Source organism: Megalops cyprinoides, chromosome 21, assembly GCF_013368585.1.
Source record: "Megalops cyprinoides isolate fMegCyp1 chromosome 21, fMegCyp1.pri, whole genome shotgun sequence".
NCBI lineage: Eukaryota > Metazoa > Chordata > Actinopteri > Elopiformes > Megalopidae > Megalops > Megalops cyprinoides.
In genome coordinates this window covers 19,461,801-19,486,483 of record NC_050603.1, presented here as the reverse complement: position 1 = coordinate 19,486,483, position 24,683 = coordinate 19,461,801, and the positions used below count along the sequence as shown (strand labels likewise).

The 24,683-nt window shown below is 43.2% G+C and overlaps 1 protein-coding gene across 2 annotated transcripts in view; it reads left to right on the top strand.

Annotated features, from left to right (window-relative positions):
* The window catches only part of necab1 (N-terminal EF-hand calcium binding protein 1), a 33,322-nt gene extending 15,296 nt beyond the window's left edge, over positions 1-18,026 (top strand). The window contains exons 6-13 of one of the 2 annotated variants that reach the window (XM_036515802.1): positions 4,598-4,734; positions 9,637-9,758; positions 10,499-10,575; positions 11,130-11,183; positions 13,793-13,905; positions 16,432-16,509; positions 16,907-16,998; positions 17,609-18,026. In XM_036515802.1, coding sequence (XP_036371695.1) covers positions 4,598-4,734; positions 9,637-9,758; positions 10,499-10,575; positions 11,130-11,183; positions 13,793-13,905; positions 16,432-16,509; positions 16,907-16,998; positions 17,609-17,637 — 702 coding nt within the window. In that variant the 3' untranslated portion in view covers positions 17,638-18,026. Of the gene's footprint in view, positions 1-4,597; positions 4,735-9,636; positions 9,759-10,498; positions 10,576-11,129; positions 11,184-13,792; positions 13,906-16,431; positions 16,510-16,906; positions 17,168-17,608 lie in introns of those variants that run through there. The other variant, XM_036515801.1, reaches the window with a different exon arrangement.
* Positions 18,027-24,683: the final 6,657 nt, after the last annotated feature.

The following is a 24,683-nucleotide window of genomic DNA, read 5'->3' as shown; positions in this document are numbered from 1 at the left end:
AAATTCAGTCATAGCACTGGCTTATGCTGCTTGATTCAATGAAACATATTCCCATGTATGCCAGGTATCCTGCAGCCCTTCTGGAATTTAATTGCACAGCCAGCACCCTTTTCCTCCTCACTTTCCCTGTCTCAGAAACAGACTTAGAGCTGATTACAGCAGTCTACCATCTATCTACTCAGCACACAACGTTTTTTTCACCACAGACTGACCTTTTGGTGAGTGCCTTAGCATTAATGGGTGACTAAATGAGGTGGGAGTCTGAAAACCGTGTAGATTTAGCACCACACCGATAATGCCAGGCACCGGCAATTACTCCCGTCAGCGCAGGAACGCTAATTCACGTCCACGTTTTAGAGAGGTTTTTTTTTCTTTCAAAAAACATTAATTGTCACATTGGGTAATGCAATCCAGTGCTGTCCTGCTGCTTTCAGAGTGGCGAGTTTTTGAATTTATTACAGCGATGCGAAAATAAGACCGATTTCCCACCCCCTCCATTTCCTGCACCGCGTGAGCAGGAATGTGATTACCTGGGAGCAGTGCAGTCACCGAGGCCCGAGGCGCTGGTCAGACATGACGGACGACGTACCGGTGGTTATCGACGAAATCTTTTTGAGGCGAAAGCTGTGGAACGGCAAGTAACCACTGTGATGGATCTTCATTAATTATTTGCGAGTTAGATTTTTTTCCCCTTGCAGACATTAATGACGAAAGTCACGCGTTGGTTTGGAAACGATAAATCGCGGAAATGTAGACACGCAACACGATTAGATGTTGAACTTGAATGCTGCGGCTTGTTAGGAGTGCCACAATATTATGAAGAGTAATTACAGCGGCATGTAAAATCGTAGCCTTTCAACCGCAGCCCCACTGTAAATGCCAAGCATGATGCTACCAGAGGGGCTAGTCTGCCGTAGGTCTGTGCTGCGTTTTGAGAATTTTTATCATATTCCTAAACACAGTCATTCAGAAAGGTAGCCCTTTATTGCGAAGAGTGTAGGCTTTTGCGCACCGCGGGATGAAAGCTCGCATTCAGCTCACCCATCTATTGCACACTGCACTGAAATGCAGCCGCTGCTAGAAGGCCAGAAAATGTCAAGCCATCAGATCAGTCAATCTGCCTATAGTTTCTACTGTGCTGTAATCAGACCCCCATTGGAAGGGGTTGGTGGCCCTGAAAAGGCGTGACGCAAAAAGGCACTTTTCTGTGAGCAAGCATATGTGAAAAGAGCATGGATGTCGTAAGATTAGCCCCTGCTGCATAAATAATGTGTAAGATTAGAGAGTGATGTTTTTTGCTCGGATTTGGACTTTTAAGTGCCTGATTTTGCTCAGGTGATGGAGTTTGTCAGACAAGGTATAAGATATGGGACATAATTTATGGACTGAGTGAAATTACAGCTGAGAGCGAGAGACATATTTTATGAGAGCATAGGAGCCAAAAACATTCATATCTCATGATGACGACATCATATACCCGTTTTATCATCATGTTGATGTATAAGTGAACACATCACTGTATGGCTAAGATACATTCAGTTTACATCTAATAGGGTTTTTAAATGCACACGTCAAAACGCGTTGTTAGAAAAAGCAGACCAAAAACCAAGACGAAGACCTCTCGCCGCATTCGGAACTTTCAGAAACCTGTCACGCATTCTGTCGCGGGAGCCCGGCGAGAAGTGACCCTGCTGCGGTGAACTTTTTTTTAAAAAAACGAACGGTTGATTTTCGCGACATGACGCGTGCCTTTCGGATGGAGAGGCAAAGAGCCAATTAAGCTGTCCGCGGCCGCCTTGTCTCAGGAGCACGGCGAATGACACGGATGCTGCAAATGGAAAAGCACTGGCTGAGATTGCTTCAGAAACAGGTTTCAAACTGACGGGTTGGCCCTTACGCATTTCGGAGAGGGGACGCCGGGACGCATTAGAAACCGGGAGTCCATCACCTGTACGTTCCCTCTTAAAAAAAAGTAATTTTCGCACTTAAAATTGGAAACGAGGAAGTGTGGTAAAGGTGTTAGAAACGAAACAATATGAAACACCTCAGCATTCCTTAAACTCGTTTTACTTAGTATACCAGCCTTCAAAAAAGGATAGTTTGCTATTGAGCTGTATTGCTGTTGGGCACAACACAAAGAGAACTAGGAAATACTGGAATGGAAGCAAACTGTTAAATGATGAAACATAAGCACAGAATACCAAATGATGGCAGCAAAAAAAAAAAAAAAAAAATGGAATAAAATTATCATGAAACCGTAGGCTGACAAAACATCACTTACAGGACAGAGATAAAAAGCGATGCGAAATCTCGCAAAACAGCTTGCGCGCATCAGATTCGAAACTCTCGCTCCATCTGATTCTGGGCTTGTTGTGAGACAAGGCAGTTTCAGGGAGATGCACATGAGTCACGCCGAAACAGGGAACATGAAAGATTGTTACAAGGGTAATTAGGAAAGTATTTAATTCTGACAGGGTTTTCTTCCCCTAAATAATTTCAGCGTGGTGAAAGGCAACAGGAATGAGTCACGCAGTGTTTTCGGAAGCTTGGGAGGGCGGCCTGCGCGCAGGAGAGACGCAGGCGGAGAGGTGTTGGGAGCGCACGTTCGAGGCACCTGTGCCACCACACATGTGCTTGGTCGAGGGCAGAGATGGGAGGGATGTTGTCCGGGCACCATACTCATGATGTGTTATTATTTTGAAGGGATGTTGTCCGGGCATCATACTCATGATGTGTTATTATTTTGAATCAGTGGTGGGACACGAATGGCTTGCTGTTGAAGGTTGTTTTTTCCCCGAGATGGCCCATTAGAAATCCAGTGTGTGAGGCTGAAAAATTTATGTGGGTGGTAGTGCCGGTGGTGGGGGGGATCCGGCGGCTTGGAGGTTTGGTCACAGGTTTGGTCTGACTTGGCCCTTGGCTCCCCATTAGCAATTAGCAGATGGGACACGGTTTCCGATGCTGTGCAAATTGATGCGTTTGTCTTTTGCAGTCCTCGCAGAGTTAAACGGGGCTGGCGATTAGCGCCTCGGACAGCATGAGTGTGCCCAGAATGTCAACGAGAATCTGTTATGTCTCGGGAGGGAAGGTTATGACTGGTGGTTGATGACATGGCGGTGTGATCTGGAAGGATATGAGTCACGACTCATGAAATACACTTGACCTCCTTTGATCTTCGTGTTTTGTATTCACATTGTGGTTTGCCTCAAATCCTTTGGAAAGAAAAACAAAGATATTAATACACATATTAGTTAGTGCCATTCCTTTCTAAAACCAACCAATGAATTTGTTACCAAATTTAATAAATGAATAGATGTAGATAAATGAATATATCCACACATTACATGACAGTTGCTTAGCAGACATTCTTTTCCAGAGCAACTTACATATCTTAATTTTTTTTTACATTATCCATATATACAGCTAGACACTTACTGAGACATTTGGGTTAATTGTCTTGCTCAAGGGTAAAATAGCAGTGCCCCCTTTGGGAAATCAAACCGGTAGCCTTTTTGGGTTCCAGACCTTATTCCTTACTGCTTTACCCCACTGCTTCACACAGTTTCACACCATTTTTCAGTTGAAATCACTGTCAGACAGAAATCATCTTTGGTCTGGATGTTGGATGCTGGATACGCGTTGTTCGAATGATGGCGATTGCGTGTAGGAGATGCATGTGGGAGAACACCATTCCCTGAGCTACTCCTTAGCGATTTAGAATATAATTAGACACTCCATTTCTGCACGCTGAAATCTAATAACTGTAATAAAAGCTGCCAATAACAAACACATTGCTCAATCTTTGCTTCGGGAGCGCTGTCAAAAAGGAACCAAATCCAAAAAAAAGTGAGAAATGAGTACAACAATTTGGAGTATAATTAGCTTGGCGTGACTTTCAGGAAAGGAGCGCACTGGAATTGTTTGCAAGGTCTATCCTTTGCACCACTGACTCCATCACCTGGTGCCTTGTTAAACTGTATAAAGGAATATGTGTGTGTGTGTGTGTGTGCGTGTGTGTGTGTGTGTGTGTGTGTGTGTGTTAAAGCCACGCTTTTGGCCTATTGTCATTGATGGTGCTGGATGGAATTTGCTGTGTCCTGTGTTCAATGGTATAGCTACAATGGCTTTCAAAAGGGGTTTATATGTTGTTTTGTCTGCCGGATACTACAAATATGTTTTGAGAATGTGCCACCAAAATACATAAAGGAAAACCTTAGGTGTTAAATTGTGTTTCATACCATCAAACTGTCAGGTTTTCTACAGAAAAGAAGGTAAAATGTATGTGGTGCAAAAGCATTCCACACATATCATTCCACACATATGTTGAAGATCTGAACATTTACTTGTTTGTTTGGGTCATTTCAAGAATACATTTCAGACTGTTTTAGCTTGTACCACGTTTTGCACCCGCAGAAGAAGACATTTCATTACAGAAATTCAAATTAAAGTGGGTTAATCAAGAGTGGTTTCATTAAAAGGAATCAGATCAAAGTTTTGGTTTGATATCAAAACCAGCTTATCAGCGAGAGCAAAGCTGTAAACACCTGGTGTAAGATGAGGGCTCATTAATGCTGCTCTCTCAACATCTCATTCACAGGAATACCAGGAGTCCACCCATCTGGAGCAGTTTGTGACACGCTTCTTGCTGAAGGAGACGACCAATCAGCTTCAGTCCCTCCAAAGTTCCCTGGAGTGCGCCATGGAGACCACGGCTGAGCAGACCCGCCAAGAACGGCAAGTGGCCCATAGTTACATGTCAATTTCAGCAATGGCTGAGCATCTGCAGGAGCCCAGCAGCCATATTGAATAAGAGTCACTCAGAATATTGGTGTTTAATCTATGATGGCAGCTGCTGTGATTGTAGATTGTCTGATATATACATACTGCGTTTATGTGATTTCAGGACGGTGTATTAGAATGGATAGAGTAAGGAAGTCATATTCAATTTTATTACAGTCCAGTGACTCTGTGACATTGAAATGCGCAGACCACACAGAATGACTACCCCATAATTCTGACCACACCCTTATATTTTACTGTGGTGATGTGTATGTGGGCACTACTGATGAACACTACTAGTGGAGACTGGCGTTGAAGCACAATGCAACCGGCACGATAAGCAAAGGTAACATTTGTAATTCTGCATTTCACAGCTTTTGCTATTCATGATATTATACATCCAAGGATGATGTGAAAAATCATTATTAAGCTGTAGGCTAATGTTAACAAAAATTGTCAACTAACATTTCGCGGTTGACAAAGCTATGGAGCGGCATACTATAGCAGGCCTAGAGACCAGTGCATACACACTGCTAATGTCCACTAAGCACACTTGCAATTACCAAATGTTCCTTGGCTCATATGTTTAGTAGCTAGTATTCATCATTGTGAATTTTTGCCACTTTAGAAATGTAGATTTTTTGGGACTTGCCCAAATGAAACTGGTATCATGCGTTGAAGTAGTAGTTTGTTGGATCTATAAAAATATCGTACCTTGCAGTAAGGTTTGATACTATGAGAGAATGCAAAAGGAATGGCCTAAATGCACCTAGGCTGACAGGAACAGCTGCATTCTGCACAAAACTCATCTTATTAAAGTGATCATCATTTTGTTGTATGGACGTTTGATATGCTGTCGCTCAAATCGTTGCGCCCACCTAGTAGCGATTGTTTTTAGTGCACCTGTATAAATTCGCTCCAACATTCTGATGGAAAGACAGCTAATTAGTCATTTGTAATTATTTACTTTGCCCACTTCCAAGTCCTGGTGCCTGGAGCCCGGATTCTTCTGCAAAAACAGGCTGTTATATTATGCGCTGTACCTGCAGTCTGATGTGCGAGCTCCGCCACAATGGACCTGCCAGCACTAAGCTCTGACTCACCAGATGTGAGGTGAGGGAGAAGCTCGGGAGACCCCATGCCAACAGCCGCTTATTTAAAACCTGGAATCTGGGCGTCTCGAATTTAGAGCGCCGTTCGCTCGCGCACCTGGAGGATTTGCGTGCCTCGGAGCAGGATGTGACCGAATCAGCTGGCTGCGCTCGCGCCCGGCTGGCCATATGGCACAGCTGCGCTCCACGGCTCGCCCCCTCCCCGGAGAGTCCCGCGCAAGTGATGATACATTGATGTGATGTATGAAGCGCACTTAATTTCTTTTGTGCGCAGAGGTTCAGGCTTGACCGTGCCATCAGGTGTCCTTTTTTCTGGACATATAAACATCCTCACCACACTAATAGGAGGATTGTGTGTGTAACATTTATCCTAGTAGTTAGCTGAATGTTAGGTAGTTGGATGAGACAAGTGGGGAGTTGATTATTGATTGATTATTGGTGTTTGATATATATACAGGTATATGTATATATAAAACATAGATGCATGTATATATACACACTCACACACACACACACACACGTATACGTACGTACTTACATACACACACGTATGCATGCGTACGTACATACATACCTACGCTAGTACCGTTTCATATGCTTATTAATCAAAATGAAAATGAACACGCAGCACACAGTACTGAACTGCCTGTCTTCTGTACAGCTATATTAAGTAAACAGTCAAGGCAGCAGAGCTCCTGTCTCCCGCCTGTCTCTCCTGTCTTTCCAAAAGGCCCTGTGAGCATAGATAGATTTGAACATCTGACCTCTCAACCACAAAGCGCTTTAAATCACTCCTTTTTTTCCCTTTGCTTTCGCAAGTAATTTCAGAGCTCAATTCCCAGTCCTTCAGCTCCTTTACGGCAGCTCCTCAGAGGTCACCCCCAAAGCTTTTACTCAAAGCGCCCCTGTCATTCTAAGACCTTGCAAACATCACAATTGCATTTACAGACTCAGGATCAGCTTCTGCTATAGTGCTTTGTTCTCATTTGGTAGTGAATTAAAGCTCCTTTTTACCCATTAACACAATGTTGTGAGTTCGGTAGTCACTTGTGTAACAATGTAGGGATAAAAAACTGCGATAGTTTTCCTCAGGCAAAGGAAGAGGCACCATAATGGTGAGATAAAACGAGGGCCCTTATCTCATTGAGGGTGTTCATTAGTCAATCCTGCTCCATTCACTACACAACAGATGCACCATCTTGACAAGCCAATACAAAATGCACCACATTTAAAGCAATTAATCACTGTTTGTTTTGACTCTGTTTCTGTGAAATCTTTAGATTGATGATTCCACTGTAACACTTCTGAAGGAAGATCCCAACTTTACATTGCCACTATAATTAAGCTTATTTTTTTATAACTAAACCTATCTTGATAGTAATTGTATAGTAAACCATATATATGATGTAGTTACAATTATGAAATGAGCAGGATGATTATATACAATATATATATTCAGTTATGGTGTACATTTAATTATAACAGCTGTAAAAGACCATCATTTAGGGCATTGCTGGAGTGTTAAAGCAACACAACAAATACCCATTATGAAAAGAAGATTCATAGGTGTGAATGTACCATTTTGCCTGTCCAGTTCATTGTTTTTCTCTTTATCGTCTGTCATGGATTATGCCCTGCGTCTGATGGGCTTAAAGTTGCCGGTGTCCAGAACAAATTGAAACAGCACAATCCATTTTCTATTCTGTCTGATGTGTTTAGCGCAGTCCTCTCTGAAGCTGCAGGGAACAGCGGGAGGAAAGAATGGGACCAGGGTCTATCAGGAGATGCAGTCTGTGAAGGATAGCCTCTGCTGACCTTTAGCGTTCACCATGAACTGCAGACAGGTGTGGAATACAGCCTGCCTGTTTGGAGTATGGCTTGCCATGTCGTCAGACTCGTAAAACGGCAGCTTGGACCGCTACTTTGAAAAATACCACCTGTTGTTGACCTTCAAACGTAATTCAACATGCATGCCTAATTAAACATTCTCCAATAAAATAGGTAAGACCCAGGGAAAATGTTTAGCTGGACAGTGACACACATAAGGCTCATTTATGGTATACATCCCCAAGGTGCCTTGTGAGTCTGTACATATATATAATGTGACTTAAAAGAGGAAAGTGAGGCTGAGACAAGTTAGATTTTGGTTTCCCAGAAACTGTAAGCTGTGACTTGCAGAAAGTGTAGAAATCTGTCCGTCAAACACTTTTTTGCATCTAAAGGATGCCAGCACTTTAGTGAGATGGCAGAGGCACTTTGCAGAGACACTTTAAACACTTTAAAAAGAGAACTATGAGGAGTGACACCAGAAATACGAGACTATTTATGAGATGAAAAGGGCAGCGCTGAACAGGAAGTGTGTCAGCCTAACATCTCGTCTGGCATTTTATCATGAAAAACTATCAAGACCCTGTGAAAAAAACAACATAGCTCTCAGTTTGAAGAACACGGAGACGTCTATTTAAAAGTCAACAAGCCGCTGTTAATGCGACTCTCGACATAATTTGAATCCTTCTGACAGAGGGTGGGCTGCCATGGGCAGACATCAATTGAAATTTTGTTGGCTGGCATCGGTGCACTCAATAATGTACTGCGTGATTTGTCTTGTGGTTGTCTGCGTGCAGGTGCTGGTTAACTACTGTGCTCATCACTTCACTGAGGCTAAAAGCTGCTTTCTGAGAGGGGACCTGTGTTGCGTTTGCATGTCTGGAGGATCGTACGCTGGATAGTAGATATAAAAGAGGGTAATTAGATTGTGTAGGGACTCTGGTTGGAGAGGTGGTCCAACAATGGTTTCTGGGGTGTTTCCTTATGGTATGGCTTATGGTAATGCTTTTAACCACCGATAATGTGTTGGATGAGATAACATCAAATAAGGAAGCACACACACACACACACACACACACACACAGTAAATGGTACTCACCTGCCCCCTCCAAAGTAAAAAGTAGTTTCGAGTCAAATTTAGACAAGACATTTTTGGGGGTGTCCCATCACTCTGAATCCTTCTAATGGGTAACGCTGTAGAACTGAACGCATCCTACTAAACATGTGGAAACTGGACATGCTTTTCCATCCAGAATAACCCATTTTATCTCAGCCCTAACAGAGTGTTTTAATGTGCTGATGTAAAATGATTCACTGCCTGCCTACATTGTGTTACTGTTTGTTTAGAGCATTTTGACCTAAGCAGCAGCATTTACTAGGATCATGAACCTGCCTTCCCACATATAAAACACCCCTTTTCTGACGCTCCTCCTGACGGCGCTGCGTCTTCATTTCACATCTATATAAAACCCGGTTCGGAGTGCTGCCTCATCCTGCAGGAAGAATATAGTTAGCACTGCACTCTAACCTTTTTTTTCCCCGGTGAGTCATTCCTCCGGCATAAATCAGAGGCGCTGTAGGGCTCTGCATGCAAAGAGCTCCCAATTAAACCTTTCCACACAAGTGTTTTCGAAGGATCCAAACACACAACAGGTAACACGCAAACGTCACCTTACGGAAATCTTCTCTGATCTTGAAACTGAAATTACCTGTTGTACCTTTTGTTAGAGGTTGTTCTCCTTTCTGCTGTAGTATGGATTATGTAACTGGTGAAGCGTGCACCTTCTGGCCTCTGTGATGAGGGAGGGGGAGGGGGAGAGTGTGCCCGGGGGGCGTAAGGGGAGATCCTTGCCGCCTCTCGGCGAGCGGGAGAGAGAGCCGCTGCCATGTTGAACCGCCGCGCTTGTATTTCCTCCAGGCAAGGACCAGTGAAGCCCGAGGTGCTGTCGATCCAGTGGTCAGGGAGGCGATCAAATCGGAGGCTTCAAAGGAATAACAGCCTGTCTCCGAACAACCCGCCCCTCAGCATCGTCAATTCAGGTGCGTTTATTCTTAGCTCCGCCCCCCCGTTCCCGGGAAAGGGCAGCCTCACAGGCTGGGCCCGACGGCCCCTTGCACTAGGAATGCAGAGAGACACCAGCTCCTTAACTCCCATGAGGCGTCTCTCGTTGCATGGGTAAAAATACACTCCTTAAGAACCACGCATGTCATAGGGGCCCGTAGTTTCTTTGCGCGAACATTTCCAGCATTAACATAAAACACTAGGATCCTTTTATCGATTTCTAAGTTGGAATAATAAAGACTAAAACACTAGGATCCTTTTATCGATTTCTAAGTCGGAATAATGAAGACCCTTTGTGCCCCACCACTCTGCTCACTCTGCTTCTGTAACTTTCTGCTCTCCCCACCTGAACAGATGGTAACACGGTGCCACAATAACGGCGTGTTTGAAGCTGTCCTGACTGACCCAGATTTATAGAACAGTTTGTGATATCTGCAGTGCACTTTTGTATCACAGGCGAGACACAGGTGTTCTGTTTCTGAAAAGGTTTGAAATTGAAATGAAGGGTCAGTATAACTTCAGATCCGAGTTGTTATGCTGCGGCCTCGAAAGCAAAGCTATTCTGCTGCTCTGATTGATTCTGGCTTATTCAATTGTGCCGAATCAGAGAGAAGGCAGCAATGCATTGTGGGTCAGCTGGAGGGAACAGAAACGGAGTCAACCCCCTCTGGCAGAAGTGAGGCAGATATTTTGTCCTCTGTTGTATTATTGCTCTCAGGTCTTTATGAGGAAGACAACCAGTGGATGACCCAGATCAACAGACTCCAGAAACTGATTGACCGCTTAGAAAAGAAGGTACCAAGACCTCAATTCTAGTGTCTGTTAAGTAATGTTTAAGATGTTATGGTGTGAACAGTCTTTAGGAACATGCAGAACTTGTTAAAATGTCAGACCTATTCGTAGACCTAATTTTGAAAATCGTGTGTCTGCTTCACTGTGTGCCTCTTTCTGTCTCTTATTCTGCCTCTCCATCTCATTCTCCATTCTTCCCCCCCCTCTCTCTTTACCTCACTCCCTCTGTCTCTGTCTCTCTCTCTCTCTCTCCCCCTCCCTCCCTCCCTCTCTCACACTCTGTGGGTGATGATTGATGTATTCTGAACCTTGGAGGAAACTCAATAACCCATTAGCAATGCAACAGGAATATAAAGGCACTTTGTCTCACACACAGCCGGGCACGCTCATGAGTATGCACGCATACACACACTCACGCACACACATGCGCACACACACGCGCAGGCACACGCAGTACCCTGGTCCTCCCGCAGCGGGATCTAAAGTGAAATGTTGCTCTCTATTTTGCATGGCTGCTGGACTTCGTCGCCAGTGACGCAAATGCTTCTTTTCCACAGGAACTGCGGCTGGAACCTGTTGAAGAGGAAATCTTGGAGGGGACCACTAAAGCAGTAACTCATCTAGAATCTTTTTTATTTTACAATGATTTACACCTTAGTGCATGAGAAAAAAAAACAACCACAGAAGTTACCACTTTATTAGCTAACATAGGTGGCGAAGAGAAGTGCGTTAGCAAGCAGAGCTTGGATATTACCTGCATTCTCTTCCTGTGGTGTCTGTGAGTCAGTTTGACACTGTGAATATATTGTCAGTGCAACAGCACATTCATTTTGGTTGTAGCATATGCATGTCAAGTGCTGGAGCTCACTCGCCATGGATGCCAGCTGGTATCTGTCGGGAGCCAAGACCGGTGACATCATTCTCTGCCCCAAAGGAAACCCTTTGCATGAACAGTCATTTTATTTCATGTTTCTGTCCGTTGAAGAGTGCTCCTCATTCACAAGCGTCCACCACACTGTAGCAGCTGTGCGTTCGAGTCCGAGGGTCAGTAAGAAAGGAGAAGAAAAGGATGTGTAGAGTGTAGGAGAGGACATAGTCAGGCGGAAAGCGAGGAGAAGGAGGGGGAGTGGAAGAGGCTGCCCTTACACCGAGAGTCGGGAGTCGCGCAAAATGAATACAAAGATTTCGCCCCTGCTCCTTTTTAAACCTGGACTCGCTCCGGTGAGAAATCCACATGCCTTTTGTCAACGCCAGCGGTGAGAGGGAAGGTACACGCGTCTGGCAGGGTTTGGACTTTCTGAAAAGGGGTATGACGCTTCACACCTGGATTCCCCAGATGAAGCCAGGCCTGATCGGTCCTTTTTTGCGAGCTTGCGAAGGTCAGTCCGCGTTCCAGTCTGTGAACACTTCTGTATCTTCCCTCACTGCTGCCTGCTTGCAGTGCATGCTGGGAGTCACGGTAAGGCATGAGGGTTGTCATTAATGTTGACAAACAGTGCGCTGATGAGGAAATAAGGTGAATCTCCCCGAGTCGCATAATTTCGAATCAGAGCATGAGCCTACCGTATGCGGCCTCTAGCTTTTGAATTTTACTGAGCTGGAGAGGCGGTAATTGGTTTTATGTGTCAGTTCGCGGTGAGAGATGCAGAGAGCAGGAAAGAGAGGCTGAGATAGAGAGGAATACATTTACTCTTGCCATGGACTATGTTACTCTATTTCATGGTTGAGGGAACAGACAGAATACACCGGCAGTGGAAAGCGCCTCTGATTCAGAGTCCTCTCAGCGCACGGTGTGAAACGCATCATTACAAGCCATGCGTCACAAACCCGCCGCCGCGAACACCTCATCACGCGCTCGCAGTCACAAACACAGCCGCTACATCACACGGCACCTGATCGCAGGAAGCGCGTCACGCAACCCTGCTGTCGGGAGACGCCTTGTCACCGACACCTGGCCGCATATGCATGTGCAGAAGGCCCTTACCATTCACAGATTTGGGATTTGCAGTTTTGAATACTCATGCCAGGCAATTCCGCAAATCCTCAAGCTCATTCTCTACCACTCCAGCTCTCTATCCTTTATTTTCACATATTACATTCTGTTAGAGCATTTTTACATCAATATGCATATCAGTCACTGGTTTATAATATTACTTCATTATGTTTCTTCTGAAAATATGGTTGTTTTGTGTTGGGAGGAATTCCCATTCCCGATAAGTCTTTATAATTGAAATGGTACACTTTTACATTTCCAGATTTCCCTGTTTACTGGGATCTCTAGCACGTATCCGTTGGGAAAGGCAAAAGTTTCCTGTAATCACAAAATAAGCATGCCAAGTGCAGCCTCACTGATACATCATTACATTTTATAGGAAATCCCGCAGCACACAAGAACAGTGTGCCCTTTTTCATTACTTTAACAGTCCAACGGTCACCAAGATTAAAGCTGCTTGCGGAAACCAAAGCAAAAAAACAATTCCGTGCTTTGAAAGAACAACAAGCTGCCCTGCAGTTTTACTGAAGATGAGCCACTGCTTGATATAGCCGAAAACCGCCAATGTGTCAGGAGCGCGTGACAGAAGCCCTTTGAAGGCTTACATCACAGACGCCTCATTACGCTCCTCTCCCCAGCCTCATTTGACTGAGGGTTACGAGGGGGGAGCGCGGCGGCGGTGTAGGCTGCGGCGGGGGCCTCGGAAAAGGGGGACGTTATTGGACACGGCACCGGCGATAATCCCGCGGAGAGGTCACAGGCGTCCCCAGGGAGGGAGCCTTCACTTCCCATTCCCGGCTCACGGGCGCGCCTGTCACATGGCGCGCAGCGCCGCGTCATGACGAACATCAGCTATCGTTATGTCAGCGCGGGCGCGCTCGGTGGACGGCCCTCGCTCAGGTGGATTAAGGGGCCTCGCAGCCCAGCTGCTCGCGCATGTCCGTCACCGGTTTAACACTGCTGGGTTTTTTTAGTGGAGTCGAGGTACGATATACTTTTTTTTTTTTACTTTTATTGTCCCCTTAGGGAAATTTGTCTTGGACTCAATGCTGTGCACATAAAATGCCAATCACAACAATAAAATGCACATAACAAAATATTGCACACACCCCGTGATAAAATACATTGCATATTATGGGTGGGGGTGTGGGTCGCGCATTTCTCAGGGTTCCTGAAGCCCCTCTCCCTGTCCTCTCTCTCTCTCTCTGTCTCTCTCTCCTTGGACAGCACATCCTGATCGTCCAGCGGCAGCTGTCGGTGCTGGAGGAGGAGCTGGGGGAGTTCCGGCTGGCGCTCAGGCAGTACATCGAGTGCTCCAACGCGCAGACGGGCTGCCTACAGTGAGTTCAAACGGGAACGCTCACCGCGCGGGGGCCCTTTGTGCGCTCCCCCCCCCCGCCAAAGGCCAGACGCGAAGGCCGTGCCACGCGGCCGTCACTGAGCCGAGTGGCTGCTGACATGGTTTCCACAGTTCCATATGCCTGGCTTATTCTCTCTCTCTGCATTGCATTACATTATTGTCATTTAGCAGACGCTCATACCCTCAGCAGCTGTAACATAGGTTAGAATTTTTTTTTTTTTACATCACACATTTATACAGCAGGATATTTGCCAAGGCAATCCTGGGTTAAGTACCTTGCTGAAGGGTACAACAGCAGTGCCCCAGCGGGGAATCCTGCTTCTTATTACTACAAGTGATACAATGCCGCCACTCTCTATCTGAGAGGAGCTCTGTCCTTGTGTTTCCATGTGATTGCTTTTGACAAGGAATGTACGAGGTGTTTAAAACCTCGTTGGCATTGTCATTTCATTAAGCCAAATCTTTGGTCTTCATCCCAAATCTTACATCCCAAAACTTTCACCACTAGTGAATGTTGAGTGTACTTCTAAGTTAATATGCTGTTGAACAGGATAGTCAGTACATTGGCTAAGATTTAGATTCAGTCTGGCTGGAATTGTCAGGGCTCAGGCAAGTACTCAAACGCGGACACGAGAGCTTCAGGTTCCGAGGGGCTTTATTGATAGCGTCAGGCGAAATAGCAAAACCAGAACAGGCAGTGTTGGTACGGGAACGGGCAGGGTCAGGAACCAGGCAGTCAGGCAATCAGGGCAGGGCGGCGAGCAGGAACCAGGTCAAGGTACAGGCAGGATCATAACCAGTAGTACTCACAGGCAGAAACCACAGAGGGAACGAAACAGGCACAAGACACTGCAACAAACTGGCAAACAAGACAGAGACAAGCAGGGATGATGTAGGGCAAGACTGACAAGGAGATGGGAAGCAGGTGTGGAAGGTGAACACGATCTCGGTGATCAGGTGGGTGGAGACAGGGCAGAGAGCGGATCAGGGCTGAAACACGAGGAAAAACAATAAACAAAAGCACATGGACCAAAATGACAGATGGGGAGAACATAAACACAACAGCTAGGGGGCCGGAGTACTGACAGGAATATTAGTGCTCCTCCTTTTTGCCACTACTACTATCAATACTGTTAAACTGAAAGAAGAAAAAACAATACAATACCTGGAATTATTATCTTATCATTGCAAGATTTTCTTTTCCTGTAACATTCTTTTTATTTTTATGAAGGACAGAAAGTTGACACAAACGAACAGTTTTTCAATCTGTGAGGTAAAATTCAATGTAGTATTACTTAAGGGTATAAATTCAGTAAGGATGTAGTTTTGGAGTAATCCATTAATGTCATATTGGAAGACATTTGGTTTAGCCCTTTGTGAACCTAACAACTTATGTGACATTTCCTCATGTAGTTCTCCTTTACCAATCGAATTCAGAGTCTGCTGACTCTCTATGACCATTTGGTCAAGCTCATCAAGGCACCTGAACCACAGTGCTGTGCTGCATACTCTTTCAAAAGTCATTTGGGTCAACATGACAGTCCCAGAATCACGTCGGAGAACAAGTCAGTCAGAAGAAAAGGTCGAAGGCCTCCAAGTCCAAAAGACAACCTTAAGTAGAAGCGACTACAGGCATCAGACCCCGTGTAGGCCCGAACAACCTTTACTGTGATTCAGGGGACCCCGAGAGCCTTTGACAACTCACAAGAAGTATCTCCATAATCTTTGCTCCCCTGGCTCCCTCCAGCTGATTGGTCAGTTCGCATCAGCAGGAAGCCGTGAAACAGAGGCCTGGGTGGGCTGCGCCTAGCGACACGAAACAGGAGAAACAAAACGCTGTGGCTGTGCTGACCTGTGCCTCAGACACGCGTGTTTACAAAGGCCCCGGGCCACAGGAGTGACTCACCGAAGTGTTGTCTCGCATTCCAAAAACGGTAACCTAATGTGGCCCCGAGCGTCTGTGTTCCCTTTCCCGACCGGCAGCAGAAAAGGTCTTTTCGCTTCTCTTAAACGACTGCATTACTCTGAGCGCAAATTTTTCAATTGCTGAAAACTTTACAAAGCCATCCAAGGGAAGCCTCTGAGTACAGGCTTTATTCTATTTTGAGAAGCTCTGCTGCTGAGTGACTGACACATTTCAAGGTAACAGAGCAGTGTCTGCTCAAACAGACAGGATGTTTGCCAAACAAATGTCAAGCCATATTTTATCTGAGCAGAAATACTGAAATTGCTGTGGCTCTTTTTCCTTATTTTTGAGTAAGGAACTGATGGATGTATTGTATTTTAAAATCTTTTGCATCATTACATGTTTGCCTGTCTGTGTTATTAATTAAAAATGTTGTGTGAGTCTATATGAATAGAAAACAAGTTTCCCCATTCGAAGTTAGGACAGAGGACCACAAGATTAAGGAGACATCCTGTGGGGTTACATTGAATGCTTCCCCATGCTAATGGGTTAATGTGCTGTTAATACTCTAAACATGTATGTGATTTTTGCTGTTGGCAGTATTGCTGTCCAGAGGTTGTCCAATGAGTCCCGCTTCATACTGTATGAGTTCTGGGAGCACAGCAACGTGTGGAAAAAGTATGTATATCTGCAAGGGAATGTCACCTGTGATATAGTCTCAACAGAATAAGTGCTTAGAACTTAGATTTGTGGTGAAATTTTTATTGAACTAAAAATACTAGCTTATAAAAATATACGTGTGTTTATGACTATATAGTACACATGTATATTGGAGCCATTCAAATATTTTACATATTGTAATATACATATGCTTGTATTTATGTATGTGTTTTATCTGACATTACTAGTATTCAGAGCAAAATGAGAAATAGAAGCTCGGATTAAAATGTTTTCGTGATGTTTTGTAATACAACTCTAAACTAGTAGCACAGTGTGTGGAGGTCTGTTTTCCAGAAGACTCGGAGTGAATGCAGACAATAGTTGTGTTCTTATTTTGTTTGGTCTCTTCTTGCAGTCATCTTCAGACCAACTACAGTAAAACCTTCCAGAGGGGTAACGTTGATTTTCTGGAGACGCCAGAGATCATGACGACAATGCTGGTCCCAGGTAGAGTCCTGAGCTTCCCCCTCCCTGAGACAGCTGTGTGGTCTCTCCTGCCACTCCACCACGGTGCATTCCTGAGCTCATGCTGATGGTGTGACGCTGTTAACCTTTGTCAAATGCGACGGAGTCCTGTCTGCGAGGAATTTACGAACACAGAATACTGATTCCATAACCCCGGAGCTCATAGTCTAAATTGCAGTGACAAATATGTGCCTAAGTATTGTTTGTGATATGCTGAGGAAATTGTTAGCATTTTACTAAAAAACACTGGCGCTCTAAAACAGTTATTATGTTGACTCAAGCATGGAGAGACAATTACCTGCGATTTCAGAGTGGTTGATTTCAAAGCGAACATGCCCTTAAAGGGGCAGGACGGGCAGGCCGCTGCGAAGCACCGCACGCCCGCCGATCCCTGATGTTTGACGGCGCGATGAGTGGCCACGGGCGTTTGTGAATAATGGTGATTGACAATGAGCATTAAGAACGTTAATGGATGGCCTCTCGCAGTATCACAGAGCGCTGAAATACAGGCGTTGCGTGTGCCTTCGCGAGACCCTCTGAAGCGAAGCGTCGCCATCGGCCTCTTAACGCAATTTTCTTTTCTTCTTTGCAGCCTCGTGGTGGGTGCTGAACAATAACTGAACCTGCGTGTGCTTCGAGGTGCTGTTAAATCGGGGCCGAAAACATAGAGTCATAGCCGTAGTTTCTGTCAATAACAATCAGGCTCCTGGAACTGCACTTGTGTTGGTGTTTATTGTGAAACTTGGTGACTGCATCAGACCGACATGTCCCATTCTCTGTATCTATTGATCGTCGGTACCACTAGATATTCTCTCCTCAAGCAATGACTCAAGTGATGGGATTTTTTGGCGATCCACAGTCCTGCTACCAGATGAAGGTTTGAAATTCCTATTGTACGGTCCAGTCATACAGTGTGATGTAGTGTACAGTGTGTTGGCCGTATTTGTAGCAGTACCTGTTGCAAACGTGTGTGGCAGTGCTTTTTGAGATAATCTACCTATTTGTCACCTGCCCACCATAACGTGAGGAAGTTACCATTTGTGACAGATCACGTGACCTACTGTGTACAGTTAGCATCTTCACTGTCTTCTAAGTCTGTAGAGGAATTTGTCATAAATAAACATACTGTTTTGTTGTCAGCTCCTTCTCCTCATTTAAGTGGCTATAATACTGAACATAGACTGAACTCTATTTGTCTGTTCTTTAGCCTCCCATTAGAGTAATGTTTGCATGAGGCAGGAAGGTTGAAAGTAGTAAGAACCAGTCTAATGAACAAGTAATGAACAAGTCTCTTGCTCATATAACTTGGATGGATGTACGTCTGTTCTTTTGTGCTGGAAGTCACTCTAGTGCCTGCTAATTGCATGTAATGACTAATGACTGAAACAGCACCATTTCTGCAAGCCTCTTCGCTCTCCAAACCTCATGCACAGAAAAGCCATTGACACTTACTGGGAATAATCTTTTGCTGACGAAAACCTCAGGAGGGCATTAAACGTAAGATCCCCAAGTACTTCTTGTCGGATTGACATAAACAGACACATTATAAATATCCAAATTTTATTCTGCATATTTACTCTGGAAATATTTGCTCATATGTACTCTGGAAATACACAGATGCCAGATTTGTTTACATTCAAGGTCATTTGTCCATACTATTGTATAGGCAAGTAAAAATACATTTCATATTTGCAAAATGATATTTATATATACATACATATGTATACATGCATAAGTACTGCATCAACATTAATATGCCAGCTGACATAGACTGTCATTGTGAATAACCTGTCACTGTTGTAAGTAATATTACCATGACATACCAAACCAGAATGTCATATAACATTACGATTCTTGATTTGATCTGCACATTTTAGTCATCTTAACACTAATTTTTCAGTGGCCCTTAATTTCAAATGAATTTGCTTGATATATTCATGTAGATCAACATGAGTGTTGTCTGGATATGTAGAATCCTTTAGCTTCAGAAATCAACAAATTATTCATCTAAAGATTATTGCGAGGACGTTAACAAATAATTGAGAGACCCTCACTTCAAATATTCACGACCACACGCCACCGCAGTTGAGGGACATTCAAGCCTGCGTTTAGGCGTCACTGCCATCTAGTGGAAATCTTAAATCAAAAGTCCAACATTTCGGCATTGGGCTAGTCTTTTCAAAGGAAAAAGCAATTCCATGATAAATGTGGTTTTGTTGATATGAAACGTTGATTATCAACATGATGGAAGACTGAATTTAAATCATGATGGTATGAAAAATCAAGCAAATTACTTTAATGGCATGCCCATGTCAAAAAACTTTCTCTTAAGGTAGAAAATAGCATCTGATGTAATATTCACAACACCACTGAGGCACTTAAGACATGTAATTTTTTAAAACTAGGATACAAAAATGTGCAGGGACATTTCGTGGGCACGAGGATACTCCTCAACATGACTGTATGTTTTGTAAAGCCAGCGACCAGCTTGTTGTATAACTCAACACTGGAACAACAGTGCCACCTATGGGACAATATTTACATTGCGTCATGTTTCACCAATGGATATTCCTGTAATTTCAGCAAGTTACTTAACATACTGTCGTCTCCTTCAGGCGTGCAAACTCTGTTACTCCCTAATTACATGGAGAAAGCACCATGCAAAAATTGCTGCTCACATTTCTTAACATCTTCCAGATTCCAAGTGTAGCCTCCCTAATTCAACACCTCTTCAAAAAAGGGGTGAAGAGATCATACAAGAAGTCTTGTTTAAAAATATGTATTTCCATCACAAACAAGTACAGAATATTTTTACATTCCTGTGGTTTACCTCATCAGCATAGATACAAGTGAAACTGTAAAGTGAAATGTAAACTCTAAAGCCACAAACCAAAAACAACAAACAAAGCATTTTTGTTTTCTGCCTTTTTTCACACAACAGCATGAGAAAGTATAGAAAGGCACATAAATCATGATAACGAATGAAAATGTCGTGATAGAAAGAATATTAACAACATCAGAAATATAAGCACGTAATAATGACAGCTGCTTGAAAACAGTTTATGCTTTTTGATGGACAGCCGGGGTAACATAATCATTTCATTTCCCCCCCTTTAAAATCTGTGTCTGTGAAACTGCTCCTTAAGTTCTAGAACATCAAATAATCTGCCCGCTCAAGGAAAGAATCAGTAATAGTAATTAAATAATTAAAGCATTGCTGCTGGTTTATCCTCCAATGTCTCTGTTTCTGTGTTTCCTCATGTTTTTTAATGAAGTGAGTCTAAGTTCTAAAGAAATACACTTTCACTGTGAATATTTAGGGGCGATTTAGAGGCTTTGGCTCAGACGAATGTGACAGAGTTGTTTGTTAGTTGACAAACTTGCAGACAGGGCCAAAGTTTAGGGTGTGGTGCATCTGTGGCTCTGTGAGATTGTCATTGTATGAAAATGCAAATGAAAAGATACTTGTTTCTAATCCCCGAACAGGGTTTAGCATTCAATGAAGCACACGAACTGCATAGGAAGAACACAAAGATGTGATTTCACTAACAAAGTATTTTTGTTCTGAGCAAGTAAACCGACTGGAAATGAACATAGTGTGAGATGTATGCTAATCTAAGTCTCTTTGATATGCCTTACATGAAAACTGAAAAGCTTCTCATCTTTCTACAACAGTAATCCCCAAATATATTAACTCAGATCTCATGATTATCATTGTTTACAATTTGATTCAGCCCAAAGAAATCTAATGATCCCAGAGTATCACAGTAATATCAGTAGGACTGGTAGATGTTGTAGCAGTAGTGTTACAATACATTAGGTAGGGAACTGAACTTGCAACCAAAAATACAAATTCACGTGGGGCACTGCTGAGCAAGGTGCCTAACCTGGATGGTCTTCTGAAATCCCCAGCTGTGTTACTCAATAATATATATATTAAGTTGAACTACAGTATGTATATATGCCTGAATTATAGGCGATTGTTAAGAAAATTAATTAAAGGATTTACCTTGTAGCATAACTGATGTTCACCTAAGTGATGCAGTGGCTATGTTTTCAGAGATTTATTGTAGATCCCTTTTTTCTGATATTTGCCTCACGAACAAGAATATTCTTAATATGACTTCAAAATTTGCACATGTGTTATGGTTTAAAATTCCAGTGGGACAACAGTATGAATAGCTGCTTTATCTATTTTAAAGAAACTCACAAAATGTTACAGCTAGCACCATATTTAAGTAACTATTCACAGCTGTGTCTGTGTATTCTATGTATGCATATTTAATTGAAGCCAAGATAAGGGTGACATTAAAACAACAAGCAAAGATAGTGTTCTGTATTTAAATCACCTAGTTGACTATGGGTCAAAATAAATTTACAATGACTATACAATAATCTGTATCCTTTGGTGTTAAGGCATGATAAATATGTGTTTCTTGGCGCAATAGTATTTAGTAAAAAGAACAAGTGACACTAATAAGACACCTATTCATGCCTTGGGCAGTCAAATGCTAGCAAGGATGTTAATTAAACACAAGTCCTAATCTTTGGGGACCGGTGGAGGTAAGCGGTTTAACCAAGCATCTTTAGATTTTAACGTTTCTGTACAGGAAGTGTCTGATTGTGATGATGTCTATGCCTTACACAGCCTCGATATGTCTGCCTGTGTTATAGGCTATGCCTTGCTAAGCTATCTTGGTTCCTAGGAAATAATCCAGTTTTCACTGGTGTTCCAAGTGTTTGAAGTAGTGGCTCTGAGCAGTGAAAAATGACCATGTCTGTGTGCCTTATCCAGTGGAGAAGCAGTAGCATGGTGTGGTAGTTAATGGAACTGGACTACAAAGAAGCCCAGAAAAAGGTGAAAAAGAATAATAATAATAATAACAAACAAACGTATCAGCTCAGAACTATACCTTTTGCACAACACAGAGTTGTTGTAACTCTTACAAAAGCCCCTATTATGAAATGAGTGGGTGAGCCAAAGAAAAAAGAGAACCTGATGGGCCTAGCTAACCGGTTCTGTGGTGTCTGGATGGTGTTACACAGACAGCCAGCTTTGTGACAAATTGCTTGTTTCCTGTAGCCTATAGACTTCCCCATAATAGTTCATTTCTTTCTACACAGATATAGATAATATATATACTTTTGGGTTTGTATTGATACAGGTGTAATTCTGCGACATTTGTGGAGTGCAAAGGTTGCAGTGGTTCGCCAGTGAAATATTTTTTTATATATTTTATATTAGCACATACAGTAGGGACTCGCCTTGTTTTCGTCACAGCAAGGTAAAGATTTCATTCCACAAGAGGACACTCTTGCACACGGAGAACATTATGGCACACGGACAACATTATGGCCGCCTTTATGATGTAACTGTGTATTTTTAGTCTTCTAACACCATGACCCTCCTCGGAGGCGTGGGACCGCAGCGAACAACACATCTCATCACCGCGTTAAAAATTCATTTCCAGAGCGCATCACCGGTGTCACGCTCCCTTTCTGCGGCGTTAATGACTTTTTCAGGCAATGCTATCCGCTAAACTACTTTTTGCTATTAGAAACGCAAGTGATTGTAATTAGTGAACGTGTCTCGGTTGTAGGAGATATCGGAAATGTTAGCATGAATGTAATAATGTGACACTGGCCTTTGTGTCAGCCGTGCGGCAGATTGATGGCATGGGGTGTCTGAATTGCAGTAAGGTGAGATGGATTACTGCTGGGGTGAAATTAAGAATGAGAGCACACCCTAAATGCACCCTCCGTGCTACATTAGCGGCTCTCTGTGAACACAAGCACCTTCCTGGAGAAGCTGCACCAGACAGACTGTGAAATGCATGTAAATGATGGTGTGTGCTGGCGGCATGGACTAACGCTGGCTGGCGGCGGTGCCACCTGGAGGAATGGGGGAATCTGGCCATTTCCTGCGGCTGTGAGGGGGACTTCCTGTGGGGATTGGTGGTGTACATCACACAGATGGCGCAACCTGAAAGCGTTGCCGCTGGTGTGAAATGATTCAAATACATACTTGGACATTTAATTAACTCTTGGTATAAGAGGGATGGCTTAGAAAGTTTTTTTTGACAAGATTCGAATCATATCTTTCAGTGGATTTGAATCCAGGTCAGAACTCTTCTCTCCTTACTGGGTTGTTCCTGGCATCCCAGCAGAGCCAAAGAACGCAGTCCACTGTACCGTGCTCACTCCCCCTCAGCTAAGGAGTCATTGTTTTTTGGTTCTTCCGCGGGTGTACAGTCCTGCAAAGCTTCCATCATTGAATCATCAGTAGGGGGACATCCATGAAGGTGTTTAGCATGGTTGTAGTTCAACATATTGTCCAATTAAGCATTTTCCGTGGGGTTCATTTTCAAATATTTACTTACAGAAAATGAAATATTTATTTAATTAGTGTATTTAATAAATTAATACTCATATTTAAATAAATGTGCATATTTGTTTATGAAATACACATATTAAAAGATACATACACAGTATACTACCAATGAATCACCCTTTTATGGTGGTGATCTTTAACACCGTGCTTTACTGGCATGTTGGAGTGATGAAAAAAGGCCAAAGGTGACACTTAAAAGGTGAGGTAGATTGACACAAACCTGCTTGAAAGAATAACCACTGAAGCACACAGAAGGCAAGAAACATTTTACATTTTTATTGATAAATTAACCTTTTTAAAAAGATCCAAGCCATATTTGAACTCAAGCTACTGTTTCAGTTTGCTGAATTAATTCTGTACAAAGAGTTTCTGATTCCTCACATTCAGAACGAGATTAATTGTGCCCATTTTCTCAACAAAATGCTGAACTATGGTAATGCTATCAACATCTTTTCATCAGTCCAGGGAAAGCACTGTGAGCAGGAGGGAATTACATACAAGCCGTGACAGAGAGCAAGAGGGTGAGGCGGCAAAAATGTCCGCCAGGTACTTTTCTCCGACACCGACAGGATAAAACACCAGCTTGAAAAGGAAACTCATGCACGTGTGACTACTAGTGTCTGCTTTACAATTTCACTTTCATTTGGCTAATGAGAAGGCTGTTTGAATGTACAGCACTACAGTACACAAATGAGTTGGAGACATAAAAGATTAAAGACAACAAAAAAAAGATTAAACTGATTGGTGGTGCAGCGTAACAAAGACTGAAAAAACACTAGAGCAAGTGTGAGCTCTTTTTCTGAAAGGCTACTCCTAACACACATCTGTACGGCAACTTTGTTGAAAATGGCACAAATGGATTTAACAAAGATTTGACAGAGTCAATTTGTTCAGTATATTAAAAACAAAAAAAGCATAAATAATTGTGTATACAGGCCGGTTCTGACACATGACATATGACGTCTCAGCTTTTTATGGCTGGGTAATCTAGCAGCGACACAACAGAATTGCATAAAATTGTAGTGCACTGGGCAATTTTTCTTAAAATATTACCTCATTTGGTCTAGTTGGTAACAAACTCAGTACTTAAAACGTGTACAATTTCCAACCAGCCTTGGCCAGCATTGGTCCTGGAGAGCCCAAATCCAGCCCACATTCAGATACATCGCACTTATTAAGACTTGAGCACCTTCATTGTAACACCAGTGCCTTTTCACTGTGTAAATCAAGAGTCCATTTGGACAGAAAACAACATCATCCCAAATGAAATAAATCC